Raw genomic sequence first — 21,384 nt, forward strand, 5'->3', positions numbered from 1 at the left:
ATTACAAGTGAGTCTTTCATGGGGATATAGAAGCTGAGAAGGGTTAGGCAGCTAGATGTTAAGTCAATGATTTTTTTTCAAGAGACTTAAAAACACTGTAGGAGTAGTCTGTGCTTTTAGAGCAATGCTTTTGATTCTGCAAACTGTTTCCCTGCTATGGCTTTGCATCGCTGTCTGCTCACCTCCAGTTTGTGTATTGAAGGTGGTACCTGAAGTGCCAGGTAGCTGAACCCTGACAGACAGGATTTGCCAGGTATGACACAGAGGCGCAGAGGACATTTTTAAACACTGGGCAATACTCGCAGCGGGAAGGGAGGACTTGGGGCCACATGAGGTTATCCTGTTGCATGTGCCAGCATCTCCACATTGGGGATCAGTGAGCCTGTGTGTCTCTGGAAAGCCAACAGTGCCTCTCCCTTGCCAGTGCCCGAGAGTTGCATCAAAGCAGTCCTGGTTTCAGTGACTATATAAGCTACTTGTTCAGGCTGTTATTTAATTAAAAACAAGTGAATTTAATCACCTTTATCAAATCTAAGAGGCCATTATTAGAAGATGTACCTTTATGTACTATTTAAGAAAAAAAAAAAACATGGCCAATTAAACGGTGATAGTGTCTTAATGAGAGTCCTGCACAGAATATGATTCAGTCACAGAAGTCTTACTGCTTTGAAATTTCTTTCGTCTATTCAGAGAGGAGAGCCAATTTACGTTCCCTTCAATTGCGTTGTTTGCTGCGTGATGGGAAAAAAACTTTTGCGTGTGTCTCGGTAGCAAAATGTGACACAGCTTCATCTACTTGTAGGTATCTCTCCTCCTTGATTTGTTCCTGTAAAGCACTCGATTGTTGCATTGCAAGAAAATATGGAATTATAGCCATTCCTCCAATGATTAATATTTGCTTCACCAATATCAAATTCACACCCTGCCGCTCGGTTTTCGAGCCTTCATGGGAACACAATAAGTGTTCATTTCGATGCCAAATCATGCTGTAATCTTTTTGAAGGCGTTGTCAGCAGCAGTTAAACTCAACACTTGTTGTCACATAATGCACATGACTCTCCAGAAATGATGGCAGTGAACAGCCATGACCAAGTCACTGGCACCCAGGGAAGAGTAACTACTGCTCCTGTTTGGCTGATCTCAATGGCTAAGGTGACATTGACCACTAGGCCGATTTCAGGGATGCTTAACTTATGTTGAAAAAATGTATCTCCTAGAAGCGACAAAATCCAGTAAAGTCACTCAACTTCCAAAACACCTCCCCCTCCTGCCAGATGTAAATGTGTAAGAATGATTGCCAGTGACTGTGGCAATAATTTGAACCTTTAAAAACATTTAAAATGATAATAGGTGGGGAAAATGGAGGTAGGAGGGGTTGGGACAGATGGAGTTGATAAGAAAAATATAAGAAAAATGAAAGTTAAAGAAATGTACTCGTTGAATGATAAAGGCTTAAGGAACTATAGCAAAGACCATTGAGTTGCTCCCAATATCCATTCCTCCCTTTAGCTTTGGTAATGGGATCTTAATTTTATTCAAGGCAGCAATTCAAGGGATCTTAATTTTATTCAACTCTGAGAAGGTGTTTCCCAGCCTCCCCTGCAACTGCCATAACCATATAACAAATTCTGGCCACAGAGATGGAAGTAGAAGTCGTTGGAATGGGAATTCTGAAAAGGCTGCTCAAAGGGAGTGGCTTACTGGAAAGAAGGCCCTTTTTTAATTTCCTGCCTTCTCCTTCCTGCTGCCTGGAATGAGGACAAGATGTCTGGATCTCCAGCAGCCATCCTGGGCCATCTTTGAGGATGGAAGCCATGCACTAGGATGGGGATTTAGGCAGGTGGAAGTCTGGCTCTTTTATAAGCTTATAAGCTAATGGCACTGCCTTAATAGCCCTGGATGATGTATTTCCCTATTTCTCTTGTGTAAGAGAGAAGTTATCTGCTATCTTGCAAAAGCTACTGTTTTCTGTTTAAGCTGTGTTTTCCCTAACTGAAACAGGAACCCTCTTTCTTTTTTTGCTATTTCTTTGGGCCGCTCCCACGGCATATGGAGGTTCCCAGGCTAGGGGTTGAATCGGAGCTGTAGCCACTGGCCTACGCCAGAGCCACAGCAACGCAGGATCCGAGCCGCGTCTGCAACCTACACCACAGCTCACAGCAACGCCAGATCGTTAACCCACTGAGCAAGGGCAGGGACCGAACCCGCAACCTCATGGTTCCTAGTCGGATTCGTTAACCATTGCGCCACGACGGGAACTCCATTGGAACCCTCTTTCTTAACTAGGATCCCAGCTTCCAGGGATGCCTGAGATAATGGAAAGAATGTAAAGGAATTGAAGACATAGTTCTTTAAAGAAATCAGAATTCTTCATGCGTAGGACTTCTAATAATTTTGCAGGGTCCAGATTAGTGCCACATTCACCTCCCAGGCCTTTCCTGAGTGCCTTGTGTGTGCCTGGTGCAATGGTTAGTGGGGCTGCAGTAGCCCCAGCCCACCCTTTGTCCCATGTTGTAGGGTTTTGCGTATGCTCTTCCTGCCATAGGAAAGCAAGTCACTAAAGCCTTGGGTCACCCTTGCTCTCAGCAGATGCCAGAAACACAACAGTGTGCGTTTTGGCTAAGTGCTGGAGCTGCAAGAAGTGTTAGGAGCTCCTCTCTCTCTAACAAAAAAGAAAGTAAGAGCATCCTTTATAAAAGGAGGCTCAAAACCATGGCATTGCCCTGACAGCCTTCTCATGCCCTGCTGTGACAGAGGTGATGTTCCTGTCCTACTTTTGAGCCCTTTTAATGACTTTCTCAGAAAGACTTTTCAAAATTGTATTGTGTACCTGTGGAAGCGCCTTCCAACCTATTGGCTCCTATTTATGGGTCTCTCTCTCCTGACCCCTTATTTATTGGGTAAATACTGCAATACTTTGCCCCAAAGAGGTCAATTTGTTAACTTTGAACTCTGACACTGACACTAGCACTGTCAACCTGTCATTATTTGTTTTGATCAAATTGGGGAAAGGGGGCTACTCAAAAAGAGGAGAGAATGGCAGAGCATAAGGGGAGCAAAATTACATTTATAAAGCAAAAACAGGCTTATTAAGAATTTCAGAAATTCTATTCCTAATGGCTTTGAATCTCCCCATCTTCCATTTCCTTGCACGGAGAGAGCTCCCTTTGAAGTCTTTGGAAGCTTTCTGTAAGAAAAAAAATATATACACATGGGTGTGGAGCTGAAAATGGAGCTCCTTGTTTCGGCCTTTTAAAATGTGTTTTTCGAAGATTTGCCTTTCATATTGCCGATGGGAGAGAGGCTGGGCAATTTTACCCGGTGTAACATCTTCGCCTGAAAAGCTCCAAGTATTTGTAGATGTTTTTTAATGAATAGTTCCCATGTTTGCCTGCTGTGGAAGGCAGAGGTTTGTGTAATTTACTTCCATTTTACACCTGAGGAAGCTGATATTTAAGGAAAAGAGGCTCAGAATTTCAACCCATAGCAGAATTAAGAAAACAAGCCCACACCTTGCTGCCAGGCAAATGATGCCCGGTCCAGTGATCCTGGAGGTTGAACACAACCCCCCCAAATGAAATGGTACCATTAGAAAAAATTCACTGTGGATGTTGTCATGAACCCTTTTAGTACAAATTGGGTTTATTATATAGCATCATTTGTATTTATTTTGACTGCTTTCCCGTTTAATGGCCCATTTGAAATTTGAGTAACTTCTGATTTGGGATCTGTTATTGAAATTGAGTTTCAATAATGCTTTTTCTGTCATTCTAACTTATTCTAAATGCATAAGCGAGAGTCAATCAGATGTGGAGACACAGAACTTGGGTCTGTGTATATCAGATAAAATTAAATTTTGACCAATTTTCTGTATACACAGAAGAGTTAACAAACATGCGTAAAACTCAAAACTAGGTATTTAAGGTCTCTTAATAAATGTATGTGAATCACAGCATAAACTCACTTGAGCATATAGAGCAGTATCATTTTTTTTTTTTTTTACTAAAAAGATCAAATTTAATCCTAAGTAGATCTAATTATATCCAATCTGGTTGTTTGGTCATCAAAAGAACTGGAAAAGAACCAAGGGAAATAATTGGAATCAGTAGAAATTAGGCCAACACCTTGTAAGAAGGGCTCATGAAATGCAAAGAAGTCAGCCTCTCTGTTCTTTCACCATTTATTAAATGTCCAAAAATGTCCAGATTAAACTACAACTAGACAAATGTTTCAGAAAACAAAGGTGTAGTTCCTGAGCTCAGGAAGCAAGACAGTCTAGGTAGAGGGCAGCAGATAAACCAGGTGAATTAATAATGGGACCAAACCCGCCATGGCTCACTTAGGTGTACAAGGCATTCTGTTTCCGAAGCTCATAGGAAATTACAGGTAAATAAGCTAGAACTTAAATGTCCTCATTTCTATTCCCTGTTTTCCCATCTCAACATTCCCCCCCCCACCTGACCTTCATTGACATTTCCCTCTGAATCCTCCGTACTTCCTCTCTCCCCGCTCAAGCCCAGCTCTAGAATTTCTGAACAGGGAATCTCATTTTATCTTTCTTTCTTCTCCCAACTAACGGATGGACCTTAAGCCTTGTGTTTTAAACTCATCATGAGAGTTATAGCCAGTTTTAGGGAACATTCAACCCTAAAAGATCAGCTTGTAGGTGAAATATGGTTTATTCCTTTTTGCTGGGGAACCTGTTGATCTCTATATTTAAAATCATCCCTTTGTTTAAAAATGCTAACTTAGTGTCATTAGAAAAATAGATCATAAATAACTCAAAAAGATGTGGGGATAAGAATCTGATTTCTCCCCCATGTCGTCATTGGTATGATGATATGTAGTTAAGTAGCTTTCAGAGACGCCTCTGTTTCATCTTTGGTAATTTAGCGTTATAAGGCATTATTTAATTTCTGTCTATAAAATATGAATCAGTAGATATGAATTTTACTTTTACTTTACTATTAAGAAGTAAAAAGAAAAAAATTGGAGTTCCTTTTTGGCACAGCAAGTTAAGGATGTGGCGTGTCATTGCAGCAGCTCAGGTTGCTGCTATGGCTTGGGTTTGGTCCCTGGCCCAAGAACTTCCATTGGCATGCTCAAAAAAAAAAAAAAAAAATAGTCTCAAACAAGATTTCCAGTGCATGAGACATTTTTGGTAGATGTTCAGATCAAGAGAAGGAAAGGCTGGCTTGGCTCAGAGGTTCTTCTGTATCTGTTTTTCTTTACTATGAAAACCTGTAGTTTGAAGGAATATAAAGGAAGGACACATTGTTTCTTCCCAAAATGCCTTGAACTTCAGCTTGTGGGCAAAACAGACCCTTTGTAAAGCAGCAGAAACCGTCTTCATTTGCACGTGTCACTGCAAGACATTTCCAGGCTGGAACGAATTTTTTTCAAGGTATTTAAAAACCCTCTATCCTGACAAAAGGAAAATGTGGTCTTTTCAAGTCACCTCTTCATACCTGACGATGAATATGATTTTAATGAAAGCCTGGGCACAAAATTGGGTTTCTTGCAAATCACTGTGGTGTCTGCTCTTTCTCCTGAGACACCTGCCATCCTTGGTACTGTTGCAGACTCTTGACACCCGAGGCCACTTGGTGTCCTCAGAGGCTGAGAAGGTGATTTCTGAGGCCTGGCAGCTGTTGGTGTTAAAGCTATTGTGTGGGAAACAAAAGCCATTCTGTTCTGTTCCCCAGCCGCCTTTGTATCATTGACTCAGGAGCTGTTTCAGAAATGGGGTATATTTCTCTACCAAGGCATTTCCTTACTGCCCATGCTTTGATGTTAGTGTGTGCTTCTGGAGAGCAGAGGGGAATGTCTGACATAACTCTGATGGGAGGAATCTTGGGTTCTCACCTGCTAGGATGCTTACTTCTTAAGTCTGTTCATTAGACCTGTGATTAGATGCCATCACACCCCCATGGGTGCTGCCTCCCTTCCTCACTCTAAATCACCCGACCCCGTCTGCTGCTACCAGGCTTGTCTTGGAAAGTAGTCGAAACACAGTACACAGGGGCGTCCACATTTACTGGTATTACCTAGTTTTCCTGCAGAATTCTTCATTGGCCTGTCCTGGGAAATTCTCATGTGGCAGATCAGAGCTCATTTGAGGAACAGATACCCTTTTGCCCAAACAATACATTCATTATTGTCATTTAGGAAGTCTCTAGGTTTAGGAAGGTTTTAGATGCATATAAAAGAAACAAATGGGCCTAAGCAATCAAGGAAATACAGTAGGCTGGGTCTTTCTCCCCAGCTATCCCTCCCTCCCTGAGCATTGCCCTTGTTGTGTGACAGTGAGTTTCCTCCTGCTACAGGGACTTCTGCTTCCCCACCTCATTGGTGTTGGGCTCAGCCATGTGATTTGCTTTGACCAGGCCAAGGAAGTATTGCTCAGTCTCACTTATTCTTCTTGCACTTTTGCGTTGCCATGAGAACAGCCCTAGCTCTGTCTCATCAAAAAAGATGAGAGATGTGAGCCAATCTGGAATCTGGGTGGAGCCAGACCCAGCTGAATCCTGCTTACATCAGCCTTATTCCAGTTGATTCAGAGTTACATGACTGAGAATAGAGGGTATTTTTTAACCCAATGCATTTTGGGTTTGTTATGCAGCGCTGTTTTGGGAATAGCGGACTGATAGCTATTGCACATGTAACTGAAGAGTCCAGAGGTAGCATGGGCTTCAGGTAGGGTTTGAAAGGAACTCCTGTTCTATTCCCTTGTGATTCTCTTGGGGCTTCAACCCAGAATGATTTTCCTCTTGGTGGCATGATGACTGTATTATTTCAGGCTTCACATCCACATGCTGTGACCTTCAGTTTCCTCCTACTACAGGGGCTATACCATCTGGAAGGCAAGAGGCTTTTCTTCAGCTATCACAAAGAAGTCCTGGATGTCACTCTGATTAGGCCACGATAGGTCAAGTGTCTGTCTTGGGCTAGTTGTTGAGCAAAGAGTGTGGGATTATGCTACTTGGTTTATGTCAATCAGAGCCCCCTCATAAAGATAGAAGAGGGTTCAATCTTTTCCAAAATCCATGGTGCGCCTCATTAGAGGTGGGAGTAGGGGTAAAATAGATGCTGAGAGGCAGCAGCAATGTTAATTATATTAATTATGTTAATTATGGAGAGAGTCTAAGTTCGCCAAACTTCATTTTTGAATTTTGATTTGGCTCAAGATATTGTTTTACCTCCATGTTGCAGCTAGCTATAGCTAGAGAGAGGAGATTTATCCCCTAGATTACATGTGTTGCCAAGTAAGTGGCAAAGCATGTGATAGCACCCATGCTGCCTTGGGCACCATGTGGGAGCCTAGCTTTCCATAAGGCTTTACCATTAACCCACAGGACTTTCAGTTCCTAGTGTCTCAGAATTTTAAGAAAATTAAAAATTGGTTTAGTCTACCAGAATATGAAGGTCTTTGACCTAGAGGATGAGTTAATGCAAATGTAATGAGAATTTAACTTAGTGGAGTGCGTTAGTGTGGATGTCACTCCATTGACTCCTGACCTCCATTGCTTCTGATGAAAAGTCAGCTGTAAACCTTGTTACTGTCCAGACACACAGTAAGCATGAAATTAAAAAGGTGTGTTGAGTTTATGAATTAAAAATAGAACTAAGGTCTTCTGGCACAATCTAAAGTTCTTTCAAGGGTACCTTGCCACCCCTTTGTGAAACCTTCCTTTGTACATTTCATGTTCCCACTGAGGCCTCTGCAGGAGAGTAAACTGAAAGGATCAATCTGGGTAATATTTTCCAACAGGAGTATTAAAATGATAGCCCATTACTTTCTGTATTTCTTTTTTCTCTTTCTGTCTTTTTTTTTTTTTTCTTTTTAGGGCCATACCTTTGGCATATGGAAGTTCTCAGGCTGGGATCAAAATGGAGCTGCAGCCCTATGCCACAGCCACAAGGGATCAAGCCATATCTGTGACCTACAGCACAGCTCATGGCAATGCCAGATCCTTAACCCACTGAGCATGGCCAGGGATTGAACTCACATCCTCATGGATACTAGTTGGATTTGTTTCTGCTGTGCCACATTGGGAACTCCCACTTTCTGTGTTTCTAAGAGTCTCCCTAACCCTAAGTTATTTGAAAAACTGAACAACCCTTATCATCCGATGCATTTTTGTCATTCAACACGTTTGTCATTCTGCAAATATTAGTGAATACCTACTGTACTCAAGGTACTGGGTTAAGTTGTATAAGAGCTGCAGAATTGAATGGGATTTAATACCTGCCACCAAGCAACCAGGTATTGTCATCTAGTCATTCAAGGTTTCAGGGAAACCTTGGACAGAAGGAAAGCTTGGGATCTTTGATGAAAGTACAGATTCTCCAGGAGCAACTTGCCAGTGTTCTTATGGGATTATTTTACCTTATCGTCTCTAATCATCAAGGCCCTTGGTTCTATATGAAACACCCATCAGCAATAAGACGCAAATGATCTAAATCCAGCATTTTCATGTGAACCAGTCTAGGTATTGGGCATAGTCCCATATTCTTACATTAATTTCTTAGAAATACCTACCCATAAATTTCCTTGGGGCTGCTCATGGGCATTTTTTCAGTTGGATTTAGTGGTAATATCCTGGTTAAGTCGTTGCCAGTTTGGGAGTCAGCTGCATTCTTCTCAAGTCCCTTTTTGTTTTCATACTTTTTTTTTCCAGTTGGGTTATGCCTTAAACCATACAAACAGAAAACTGACGCTGGAACCTAAAATAACTGTCAATGCCAAGATTGTCGTGGTTGGTGCATCCACTGTTGGAATTTCCTTCCTAGAGACACTAGTATTTTGGTGAGTTGTTTACCTTATTTATTTATTTATTTATTTATTGTCTTTTCTAGGGCCGCACCCGAGGCATGTGGAGGTTCCCAGGCTAGGGGTCAAATCGGAGCTGTAGCCACTGGCCTATGCCAGAGCCACAGCACCTCAGAATCTGAGCCGCATCTGCAACCTACACCACAGCTCACGGCAGTGCCGGATCCTTAACCCACTGAGCAAGGCCAGAGATTGAACCTGCAACCTCATGGTTCCTAGTTGGATACATTAACCACTGAGCCATGACGGAAATGCCTATCTGTGTTTAAAGGGGGCTTTCTCTTCCTATAACTGAGAGGCTCCCTTAAAAGGGCAGGCTTGAGGGTTTTTTTTTTACTGCCTCACCTACCTTGCCTATGTGGATTAGTGAATCAGGGGAGTATGGTAGATTAGGGGCTGGTGAACTATCGCCCTGCAGGTCAAAGCAGATCCACCTGCTTTTGTAAATAAAGCTTAATGGGACCATAGTCATGTGTATTTTTTATGTGTTGTTTTGGTTTTCTTATAGTGGCAGGTATAAATGGCCATAATAGAAACCGTTTGGCCTGCAATGCCTCATATGTGCTCACTCTGACCCCCTCCAGAAGCAGTTTTACTAGCCCCTCTTCTGTATTAGAGCTTCCCTTATTGGCTGGATTATAAGAATCACATAGAGCATTTGTTACAGATGTAGATTCCCAGACCTCGTAGACATGCAGAATCAGAAACTCCCGTGGAGGCCACAGGACCTTGTATTTTAACAGGTGCGCTATGTGATCAGGAAATTTGGGACCAGTTTTGATCGTATGCACCACAAACATGCTTTCAGAAGTGGCAGACAGGCCAGGACCCTTCTTTCAACCTCTGCATTTTAGGTGCCAGGGGACAAGGGTAAACCCCCCATGGGACAGCGGCTGTGCATGCATCTCTTTGATGTGTTCTCCATTATCCTCAAAGCACTGAACAGTTTCCCTGCAGAGCCCATTCCTGAGGTTTCTCAGCTGCCCCAACTAGCTGTCCTGGGGCTCAGCCAGTTTCAGCATCTCTTTATTGGGAAGAGCCCTGGGTGATTGTCCAGGAACTTGGGTTCCCACCCTGGCGCCACCATCACCGACTCGGAGGCCTCGATATGTGCTTCACTTCTCTCAGACTCAGTTTCCTCACTCATTTTTTAAAAAGCCTCATGGATATTTTTAAAGGCTCTGGTCTGGGGAATCCCAGATTCCTAAATTAGGAGAGTCCAGTTTGTTCCAATGTTTTTGCTCAGGATCTCATTCGAAACTTGAGCAAAATGTGTGAAACTGTACGTGCTCAGAGTGAGTGGAAGCTGGGGAAAAGCCCCCCTGCCAGGACTCCGTGGAGGCTCAGGGCTGAGCAATTAGACAAGGGAGGGGCAGAAGAAATGCCCCAGGAGATGCTTGTCCTTGGTGGATATGCTAAGCCCAGATGCTTATTTTACTCCTTTGACTCCACATTTAACCAAAGACCTTTTGTTCAGTTATCTGGAGTGCACCCCTAGTTAAGCAGAAATAAACTGCATGTCCTTATTGAAATTGGCAGCTGAATTCACATGCTCTAAATTCAGGTTCCTGCTGTGGCATAGAGGGTTAAGGATTGGCTTTATCTCTGCAGTGGCACAGGTTTGATTCCTGGCCTGGCACAGTGGGTTAAGAGCCCCACATTGTCGCAGCTGTGGCTTAGGTCATAGCTGCAGCTGGGATTCAGTGATTGGCCCGGGAACTTCCATATGCCACGTGTGCAGCCAAAAAAAAAAAACCCCAAACCTCCTAAAACTGAAAAATATTGCCTTCAAACTCTGTGTCAAGCATCCTTTCCAGTGACAAGTTATACAATCAAACTAAACATCGTGGTCAATCTCCAGCAGCCTTTTGTTGCAAGAGAGGAAGCGTGAGAAGCACCCAGGGAGATGCGTTTTCCTGCACACGCCACTCTGTAGTTTGAGGGCTTTCCTTGTTCTGACAGATCGCTTCACCTGGGACTCTGAACAGCAATTGTGAGCAGCCGTTTCCTGAATGAGGAACGAGCAGGGGGAAGTCGTGAAACTATTGTAGTCAAGAAGTTATCATAAACAGGTCTTAAATCTTCATTTAGCCGTATACCCAGTCATTATGTCTTATTTAAAATGATTACATTAAGATATACACATATAATTTTCTTTTCGTGGAATCAACTTAGATTTAATAAAGACAAGTATAAATTGTGATATAAGTACTTGGTTGATTAAATTCCTCAATCAGACAGAGCTTTTTAAAGCATTTTAGCGTACTCATAATTCTCTATCATTGTTACTCAGATTACTTACACTAAAAATAGACTGGTGTCAGTTTACAGACCTCTAATCCTAAAGAGAGGAAATAGTTTTCTCATTATTTTCTCTAATTATTTCAAATCAGCAATCACCATAGTAACCTGCTGCATATTTTACTTTACCAGGTTAATTGCCATTTGAACTAGATTTTTCTAAATGATTTGAGTTGGAATAAAATTGAAGAAACACAGTTTTCACCAAACACTGACCCCCACTGAGGATTAAATCCACATTTTGGAGGTGAGATTTAGGAAAACCGCCCTCCTTCTGTGCCTACCCTGCATTATTAAACTCAGCGGGGGCACCGTGGTTCCTGGAAAATCCATTTGAGGCCCAGTACAGCAACCTCTTTTTCTAGAAAATCTGGTAATCCTGTCATCTGGTGACAAGACAGGCACAACTCTTTGTTCTAATATTATTTACATGCAGAAAAATTGCCTGGTGCCTTCAGGCTCCTCTTCAAAGACACAGAAGGAGTCCTTGAGAAAATTCTTTGCCTGTGTCCTGCTCTTCTCTCCCCAAGTGCCAAGGAGCTACTGGGGGTGCTGATATCATTTGCCCAAAGTCACCAACTAATACACACACCAGGATGTGAGCTCCATGTGGGGAGGGGATGTTCGGGGGTTTTTTGGTTTTTGTTTTCTTTTTATGGCCACACTCATGGCATGTGGAAATTCCCAGGCCAGGAATTGAGTCAAGCTGCAGGTGTGAGCTACAGCTGCAGCAATGCTGGATTCTTTAACCCACTGTGCTGGGCTGAGGATCCAACCTGAGCCTCTGCAATGACCTGAGCCACTGCAGTTGGAGTCTTAACCCACTGCACCATGGCAGGAACTCCTTGGGGTTTTGTTTCTTGGTACAACATTCTGCCTGGTCCTCAGCTGCTACCCACCCACAGGTACACCTGCATGGACACACCTTCTTGTCTGGTGGTCAGGCCTATGGGTTGCCTGGCATCTACTTCTTGTCCTTACAATGGGGGAGGTCTGCTGGGCATTCCGTTGCTGGGCGACACAGGGGACAGGCATTTTCTAGGGACATACACCAGCCACCCTTATGGTCCTCCCCATTCTCCCAGTCCTGGTGAATCTCCCAGCGCTGGCTGAGTGGCAGCCCTGCCCTTAGACTTTGCTGTCTCCATCCACCCTCCCGAGGCCCCGGGCAGCTGACACAGAAGAGCAAGGGTGCAGGATGATTCAGGGTGGAGGTAAGGCTCAGCTAATTTGTCCCCCAGCCCAGGTCTTGTGCATTTGTCTTCTGAGGGTGCTGTGCCCAAGCAAGTCCACAGGGAGCAGGGGTAGGCGGGAGCATGTTCAGACCCCCAGGCCCCACCTGCAGGAATTCACAGCCTGGCCTTCTTTCCCCATCACCTGCCCTGCTGGGGCCTGCACCCCATAGGAGGAATCAGGAGCAGAGCAGGGCAGGACTGGGGCGAGCTTTGTTGGGTGTGAGGGCATAGAGGAGGAAGCCGCCCCCCGATCCTATGGAATAAAAGGCAGCGAATTGGGGAGTGAGGCAACCCTTAAGTCACTTTGCTGTGAGTTATCTGTTTTCCCTCAAGTCACTTTGCTGTGAGTTATCTGTTTTCCCTCAGGCCCAAGATATTCAGGTGATGGATCTAAGACTCCAACTGCAGTGGCTCAGGTCATTGCAGAGGCTCCTGGTTATGGAAATTAAGGTTCTCACGACCCATAGGTTGTGTTTGTTTTGCTGCCTGACTCTCCGGGATGGGAAGCTTTGGCTTGGGCAGCATAGGCGTTTCCTTCTCAGTACTTGAATGAATAAGACTTCTTTAAAATTCCAAACATTAGTTTTTGGCAGAAGGATCTTGGCCTCGTCCATCAGCCCACCTCTGCTGAGAACCAGTGAGATGGTCCCACCCTCCTCTCCTGCTGAGGGGCGGAAGGGTGTGGTCCTGCCAGCCTCTAGGTGCTGTCACTCTAAGGTCTGAACCAACCATGTCAGAGGCCTAGGGGGAACTCCCTATTCTTGAATCTAGGGCCAGGTTCCAAGAGGTGCTTCTCTCATCTGTCAGGGAAATGCTCGTCCCCGGAAGAGAGTGACATCTGAAACTTCTTTCCAGAAAGCCAGGGGCTTCTTTCTGCAAAGCTGATTACCAGTCATATTTTCTCACTTTTCATGCCAGGTCTGGTCCTGCCCACCTCCACTAATGTAATGCTTTGACTGTGTCAGCCTTTCCACAAAAGTACTCCTAAATCTTTTTTTTTTTTTTTTTTTAATTTTAAAGAAAGATGGAAATTCTCTACCAAGAAAGGGGCAGGAACCGGGTCTGTAAACTCATGTTTTATGCCTTTTACTCAAAAGTCTGGTCTGGACTCGAGCAGGATCAGCGTCACCCAGGAGCTTGTTAGAAACACAGGATGTCAGACACCGTCCCAGCCAGTGTCCCACATAGGCATTTCAGTCTCCAGAATTCTAAGAATTCTTCTCTTGGTCTTGGGCATCAACTCATTGAGCTGAAGCAGTTCGATTTGATTCTGTTTCAGCTCGTATGTCTCAATGCTTTGTGTATTATATTATTTACTCCTAATTACGGAGCAGTTCCTTTTAATCCATTATTTTAAAATCTTTCCTAATTCAATTTTTTTTTTTTTTTTTTTTTGGTTTTTAAGACCTCATCTGCAGCATATGGACATTCCCAAGCTAGGGGTCGAATTGGAGCTGCAGCTGCCAGTCTATACCACAGCCATAGCAACACAGGATCCGAGCCATGTCTGTGGCCTACCCCACAGCTCATGGCAATGCAAGATCCTTAACCCTCTTGCAGGGGCCAGGGATCATACCCACATCCTCATGGATACTAGTTGGGTTCTCAACCTGCTGGGCCACAATGGGAACCCTCCTAATTCAATTCTGATGTAAAGAGTCTCTTGAGGAGCCTGTGAAGGTAGAGTAGCAGGTGTGAATGGATCCTGAGATGACAGTGACTGAAAGCAGCCCTGGGTGGAGTCTCGGCAACTCTGGGGGTTAGAGGAGGATGTGCTCCAGCTTGTGGAAAGCTCTGGTGGGTGCCAGAGCCCACCCCCACCCCACCTTCCACTTCCACCACCAGGAAGAGTAGTCTCAAAATGCCCACCACATCATCTCATGTAAGCATTGATCCCTCAGCCAGGTGGGTGTGACAGTGTAACTAAGAGCAGCTCAGGACTACAGGGTGCGTTTGTGAAGCCGAGGTTGTGGCTGGATGCCCGTAACACGTGTCAGGGGGCCGTGCGGGACCACACAGCATCCGGCGCAGCTGTGGGATCGGAGCAGCCACCGAGCGTGTGCGGCTTAATGAGGCTTTTTATCTTTACATTTGTCTAAGGACATCTGAAGCCTTCAGTGTGGCCTGTCACTAATTAGGTGACTAATTAAATAGTCAGTGCTACGTGCTGATCTCAGAGCTGTGCCCCAGTGAACAGGTTGGGGGCTGTCATTGTTCCCTGCTGTCGGTCTCTGCCACATGCGCTGATGGTCACGTGCTTGCTCCCATTGCCCTTTCAATACCAGGGACCTGCAAGCGGCCTGGCTGGTGGCACGTGCTGGGGAGCAGGTCACATCTTGCCATCTTGTTCCATTGGCATCACCTGGGGGCCTGCTGGGGTGGATGCAGAGGCCCTTCTGATGGCCTGGGGGTGGGGTGGGGGGACAGTCAGGCTCAGAGGCACAGCCTCCCCAGGCAGGTGACCTGACATTCTGCCTCCAGAAAATACTGACCCAGAGTTGCCCCTGGCATTCCTGGTCACAAGCAGGATTCCTAATCTGATTTCAATATTGAAATGCATAGGTACCTCTTGGTTTTATTGTATTTCACAGATACGGTTTTTTTGTTTGTTTGTTTACAAATTGAAGGTTTGTGGCAACCCTGCATTGTCAGATGATGGCTAGTATTTTTTAGCAAAAAAAGTATTTTTGAGTTAAGGTGTGTACATTGTTTATTTATGTATTTATTTTTGTCTTTTTAGGGATATGTCCTCAGTGGCATATGGAGGTTTCCAGGCTAGGGGTCAAATCGGAGCTGTGTCTGCCAGCCCACACCATAGCCACAGCAACACCAGATCTGAGCTGCGCCTGCAACCTACACCACAGCTCATGGCAATGCCGGATCCTTAACCCACTGAGCAAGACCAGGGATCGAACCTTCGTCCTCATGGATACTAGTCAGATTTGTTTCTTCTGAGCCACAACGGGAACTCCTACATTGTTTTTTTAGACAGAGTGCTGTTGCGCACCAAACAGACTGCATTGTAGTGTAAACATCACTTTACATGCACTGGGAAACCAGAACAAAAATCATGCAACTCAGTTTATTGCAATACTTGCTTTATTGTGAGTCTGGAACCAGACCTGCAGTATCTCCAAGGTCTGCCTATAACAAAGGTTAAACGAAGTCTCTTCATTTACTGAAACTGTCCACTCACTGAAACTGTTCACATTTGATAACTCATAAGTGAGTTATCCACTCACTTCAGGATAACTTTCTCATCTCCTATGACTCACGTTGGAGACTCCTCAGAACAAAAGAAAAGTAAACGTCTTTGAGGAATATCAGGATTTGGGGGGGTCAGCTTTTTTGCCATTTGGGGGTCTCTGGGATAAAGGCCGTTTGGTAGGTACTGGATTCTTCTCGATCCCACAAAACACACAGAGACTAGGAGCAGACTTGCCCACTCGGCCTCCATCCTCTGCCATCAGATCATTTGCCGATGACAACCTTGGCACCTGTCTTGGTTTGCGTTCCTGTGAGGATGGCGACAAAGAATTTTTGCAAGTAGTTTATTTGGGAGTGATCCCTGGCGACCACCTGAGCCAGCAGGTGACATGGGACAGGCAGGAGTGTCAGCCAAGCCCCAAAGCATGAGCCTTCTGGTCACTGCGGGCAACAAGGCTCAGTGTCACCCACCCGGGACCTCGGAGGGCACAGTTGGGAGCAGCCCCTTTGTTCCTGACGAAGCTGGGTATTTACCCAGCAGCTCCTGTCCATGTGGTCACCCTGGGCTGTGCTTCCAGCCTGTCCCCGCAGCTGCCACACTCAGGGGTGACTCTGGGATGGCAGGACTGTTTGCTTGGGGTGCGGATGGACCCCTTGCTGGCCCGGTTTCTCGTGTTTGTTCTCCTCTCTTACTGTTCACACAGTTGCCCTTTATAAGGCCCGTGGGCCTGGACAAAGGCAGAGGCGAGCAGGGCCAGACAGGAAGACTGTGCGGCGGTCTCCCGGCCACCTCTCTCCCCGGGCATCCTCGCAGCCCTAGAGAGAACCCAGGTGTTCCACTCCCTCCCCCCACACCTCTGCTGGAAGGAGATACTTGATTTCTTCTTTGGGATGGAGGTAAAGTTAGATACCTTCAGCGTCACCTGAAAGCCTGTTAGCAATGCCAGCACAGGGCCCACCCTGTAAGCACTGAGTCAGAAACCAGGGGTAGGAGGCTGGGGTCTGTGTTTTCACGCCACTGTTAGGAACCAGGAAGTGCTGAGTTGGGGTGAAGCTAGCGCTATGCCATGACTGATGGGGCCCAGGTAGACCATCCGACACCTCTGATCCTCCCGCTTCCACACCTGTGCAGTGAGAAAGCACCACCTCTCCTCCCACACTGGCAGGAGGGCAGAGCACCTAGAAAGGCCAAGTGCCCAGTACTTACCAGACTGACTGTCCGCCCTGCTCGTATTTGCATATCCAGGTTGGGAAGCGGAGCCTTGTCCTCCCAATGAGAGAGCTGATTGGAGAGAGCAATGTGGGAGGTGCCCTCTTCCCCAAGGACTAGGGGTGAATCAGGGGCGTTCCCAGTAGTATTGGCACCTGCGCCTTGGGTGAGCTCTTCATCTGGCACAGACATGGTTAGAACAGCCACCATCTCTGGTTTAACATCCGGAGGACCAAGCCAGCAGCCCCACACCGTGTGATTTTTTTTTTTTTAAGAGGTTTATGCTCTTCTTTTCTTTTTTTAGATTTTTATTTTTTCTATTATAGTTGATTTACAAAGTTTTGTCAATTTCTGCTATACAGCAAAGTGATCCAGTCACACACACACACACACACACACACACACACACACACACACACGTATTCTTTTTCTCACATTATCCTCCATCACGTTCCATCACCTGATGTGACTAGGTATAATTCCCTCTGCTATATAGCAGGATCTTATTGCTTACCCACTCCAAATGCAATAGTTTGCATCTACTAACCCCAAACTTCCAGTCCATCCCATTCCCTCCCCCTGCCCCTTGGCAACCACAAGTCTGTTCTCTAGGTCCCTGAGTTTGTTTCTTTTCTGTAGATAGGTTCATGTGTGCCATATATTCGATTTCAGATATGTGATATCATATGGTATTTGTCTCTCTTTCTGACTTAGTTCACTCAGTATGAGAGTCTCTACTTCCAACCACATTGCTGCAAATGGCATTATTTTGTTCTTTTTATGGCTGAGTAGTATTCCATTGTGTGTGTGTGTGTATGTATATATATATATATATATATATATATATATATATATATATATATACCACACCTTCTTAATCCATTCATCTGTCAGTGGACACTTAGGTTGTTTCCATGTCTTGGCTATTGTGAATAGTGCTGCTATGAACATACCAGTGATGTTTCCATTTTGCAAAACTGCTGGGCTCTAGAGAAAGCTGGGGTATGCAGGGCTCTTTTAGCTGCTTCCCCAGACTTGCAAGGGGGTCCCCCATATGCCTTATGGCATCATCCATGGTCACAAGGGCCTCTTCTGTGGCTCCAGCTGACTATCTCTGTCTTATGGATATTTCTTATGCACATTTCTCAGCTCCTTTTCTGATGTTTGGATGGTTCATAAATCTTAATCTGGACATTCTTGTGGCCTCTGTTCCACCATTAACCTTGGATTTGTCATGTGAGTCTTTGGGGGCTCTGACTGCTCCCCCCGCCCCGAGTCCAGGCATTCTGCTGCATTAAAACAAGGCCAAGGAGTTCCTGTGTGGCTCAGCGGGATCCGGCCTTGTCACTGCAGTGGCTTGGGTCACTGCTGTGGTGCAGGTTCAGTCCTTGGCCCCAGAACTTCCACTTGTTGCAAGCACAGAAAAAAAAAAAAAGAAGGCCAAGACAAATATTTGTCCTTACTCATGTCCTTCACATATTTAATAGGATCATATACTTCCTTCACAGAAACTGAAACTAAACTGTACCCTCCTTTCTTGAGTACTCAAACCCCTCACTTGTCTGTTCCCAAGACAGTGGTTCCTCTTTTTTTTCTTTTTTCTTTTTGTTTTTTTTTTTTTTAAAGCTGTACCTGCAGCATATGGAAGTTCTCTGGCTAGGGGTTGAATTGGAGCTGCAGCTGTCAGCCTATACTACAGCTTCAGCAACACCAGATCCGAGCCATGTCTGCGGCCTACACCACAGCTCACAGCAATACTAGATCCTTAACCCACTGAGAGGGACCAGGGATCAAACACACATCCTCATGGAGATAGTGCTGGGTCCTGAACCCGCTGAGCCACAACGGGAACCCCTGAACCGCAGCTCCTAAAATGCTGTCCCAGGACTACCAGCATCTACATCCCTTGCAAGCTGTCAGGTCCCACCACAGACCAGCTATAGCTGAAACTCGGAATGAAGCCCAGTAGTTTGTGTTTTGACAAGCCCTCCTGGGATGCTCATATGTAGCCTCACTCCCCCAAAAGACAGAGGACACCTCAGTCACACCCTGTCACCCTCCTCCGCTCCGATCCAACAGTCACAATCACTCCTCCCTGCAGAGGGAGGACTAAGGCTAGGATGCCGTGAACTGGATTCTTCTCTCCAGGTACAAGCGAATAGAGGTGTCCTCACATGCCAGATGAGTTAGGGAGTCCCATCCCTCACCCCCTGCCCTACACACTTGATATTGGGTGGAAACTCAGGGAGGGGTCTTCCTTAGAGCCGCCCGGAGCCATCCTCTCTGGGAAACAGAAGTGTCCCCGCCGCGGTGCAAGATGCAGCAGAGTCTGTCTCTGTCTATAGTTCTCTGAGGAGAGTTCCTTTCAAAGGGGTGACCAGAGTCTTTCCAACACCACCAGCATGGTAAGGCGCTCGGGCTTGGAAAAAAATGCTTGAGGAATATCCGTTGTGGCTCAGTGGGTTAAGAACTCTACATGGTGTCCGTGAAGAAGTGCGTACGCTCCCTGGCCTCGCTCAGTGGTTTAAAGATCCGTTGTTGCCTCAAGGTGCGGTGTAGGTCACAGATGTGGCTTAGATCTGGTGTTGCTGTGGCTGTGGCGTAGGCTTCAGCTGCAGCTCCCATTGGACCCCTAGCCTGGGAACCTCCATGTGACGCGGTACGCCATGAAAAGACCAAATAATAATAATAATAATAATAATTACCTGTTTGAGTTTAAGAATTGTGGTGAGGAAAAATGTTGTGAACCAGCTTCCAGGGTTAATGTTAAGTAACTTTTGCTCTAAGCAATAGTGTGAAAATTCCAGACTCCAGTTCTGTACATCAGAGCTATCTGGGGGGTTGGGAGTAAGGGTGGGGAGGTGGTAGTTATATAAAAAGACAGTTTCCTGGGCCTCTCTTCCTGTGGTTAGAATTCAGCAGGGCTAGAGGGGGCCCCAGGAATGTGTATTTTTAAGACTCTCCAGGTAATTCTGACATGCAGCCGCGTTGAGTAACCATTTCCTCAAACTTGGCAGCCTTACCAGTAAGGAAATCTGTTTCTCCCTCGGACTGCTTATCATAACCGAACAGTTTTTCTGGGCTTGTTTTCCAAACCACATTTCGTAATTCTTAACAAATCATATAACTTGTAAGTGCTCTCATTACTTCCGGGCTTTATCAGGTGTAGTTATTATTGTAGCATTAAATATGGCACAGCTGAGGTCACGACCCCACATTCACAGTATTTACCTGCTGGATTGGACCTGGTAGAAAGCGTTTGACCGAACTTCATGGGCAAAGTATTCACCATCAGGACTGAGGACTCCAGAAGATAGCCCTGCCAAGCGTGAGGAAACCTGCCCTCGTGGCCTTAACAAAGGCTTCCTAACCACCAGCATTTGTCCAAACATCAAACCCTTCTTTACCCTCCTGGAGGGAGTGATATCACTTGTCTTGAATTCCCAAGATGCTCTGTTTCTCCATCCTTGGGGGACGATAGATTTTTGTCTGGTACTTTGTCGCCTCTCTTCCCAACCGGTCTTTTTTAGCTGCCGTCTTGGTGTTTACATCTTGTATATGCTCAAAGGTAAATGGATGACTTTTTTACTTCATGTATAAAGAGATGAAGTCATCAGGTACTGTTTCCCCCTAGTCATAAAGCAAAACTCAGTTTCATTTTAGTCTTTTTTTCTTTTTTAACGGAAACTCCCCATTTTTATTTATTTATTTGTTTGTTTATTTTGTCTTTTTACAGCCTCACCCGAGGCATATGGAGGGTCCCAGGCTAGGGGTCAAATTGGAACTGTAGCTGCTGGCCTGCACCGTAGCTCACGGCAACGCCAGATCCTCAACCCACTGAGTGAGGCCAGGGACTGAACCTGTGTCCTCATGGTTGCTAGTCAGATTCATTTCCATTGAGCCATGACAGGAACTCCTAAAACTCCCCCACTTTTATCCTTATTTGTTCAATGGACATTTCAGACATGACACTCACTTTCTCTTTTTCAGTAAGGATGTATGTTTTACTTTCACACAGAGGTACATATGATTTTTATCTGGGATCCCGAATCCCCAAAGCTTTGCCCCAACCCCTTACCCTGGCCACCAGCCCCCTCCCCTGCCACCAGGTCCCTGGAGAATCCACGGAGCATGCAGGGTCACGGCAGCCAGGGGACCGTACCTTCTTGTTGGGGCCAGTGTTGACTTAGCATCCTTTAGGACACAAGCCTGGACTCAGGCAGGCTTATGAGACTTGCTCCTTGGCCTGTCTCTCTGGGCTCCATCCTGGTTCCTGCGGGGTCTTCCATGGCAGGGCATCTGTGCAGGATGAACCCTCCACCCCTTCTGGAGGAGCCACAATCCTAGAACACAAGCCTCTACCCTCTGGTCTCCCCCTGGAGGCAGAGTGGGCTGTTACTGGGCAGGCCTTTGCAGCCGTGCATGCGGCTGCTGGGTTATTTTTACTCACACTACAAAAATGAAGTCAGTAGTCAAGGACGTTGTCCAAAAATCTCTTCTGTGATCTAAGCAGAAAAAATACTGCTGAAGGAAGTTAGATATTTTTCAAAGAGAAACTAGATTCTCTTAATTGTTTCTGTCCTCATAGTTATAAATGT

The 21,384-nt window shown here is 45.5% G+C and overlaps 1 protein-coding gene across 9 annotated transcripts in view; it reads left to right on the forward strand.

The window, feature by feature from the left end:
- CFAP61 (cilia and flagella associated protein 61) overlaps window positions 1-21,384 on the forward strand; it is a 292,210-nt gene that overhangs the window by 139,579 nt on the left and 131,247 nt on the right. For all 9 annotated transcript variants that reach the window (XR_014832901.1, XR_014832904.1, XR_014832903.1 and 6 more), the window contains one exon: window positions 8,682-8,809. Coding sequence is in view for 5 of the 9 variants with exons in the window: in XM_085004564.1 (XP_084860690.1) it covers window positions 8,682-8,809 (128 nt within the window). In the remaining 4 variants the exon portion in view is untranslated. The remainder of the gene's footprint in view (window positions 1-8,681; window positions 8,810-21,384) is intronic.

This window comes from Sus scrofa, chromosome 17 (assembly GCF_054392235.1).
Source record: "Sus scrofa isolate SSC_HxYL_T2T_F1_AM1 chromosome 17, Sscrofa_HxYL_maternal_Yorkshire_Landrace_v2.0, whole genome shotgun sequence".
NCBI classification, from domain to species: Eukaryota; Metazoa; Chordata; class Mammalia; order Artiodactyla; family Suidae; genus Sus; species Sus scrofa.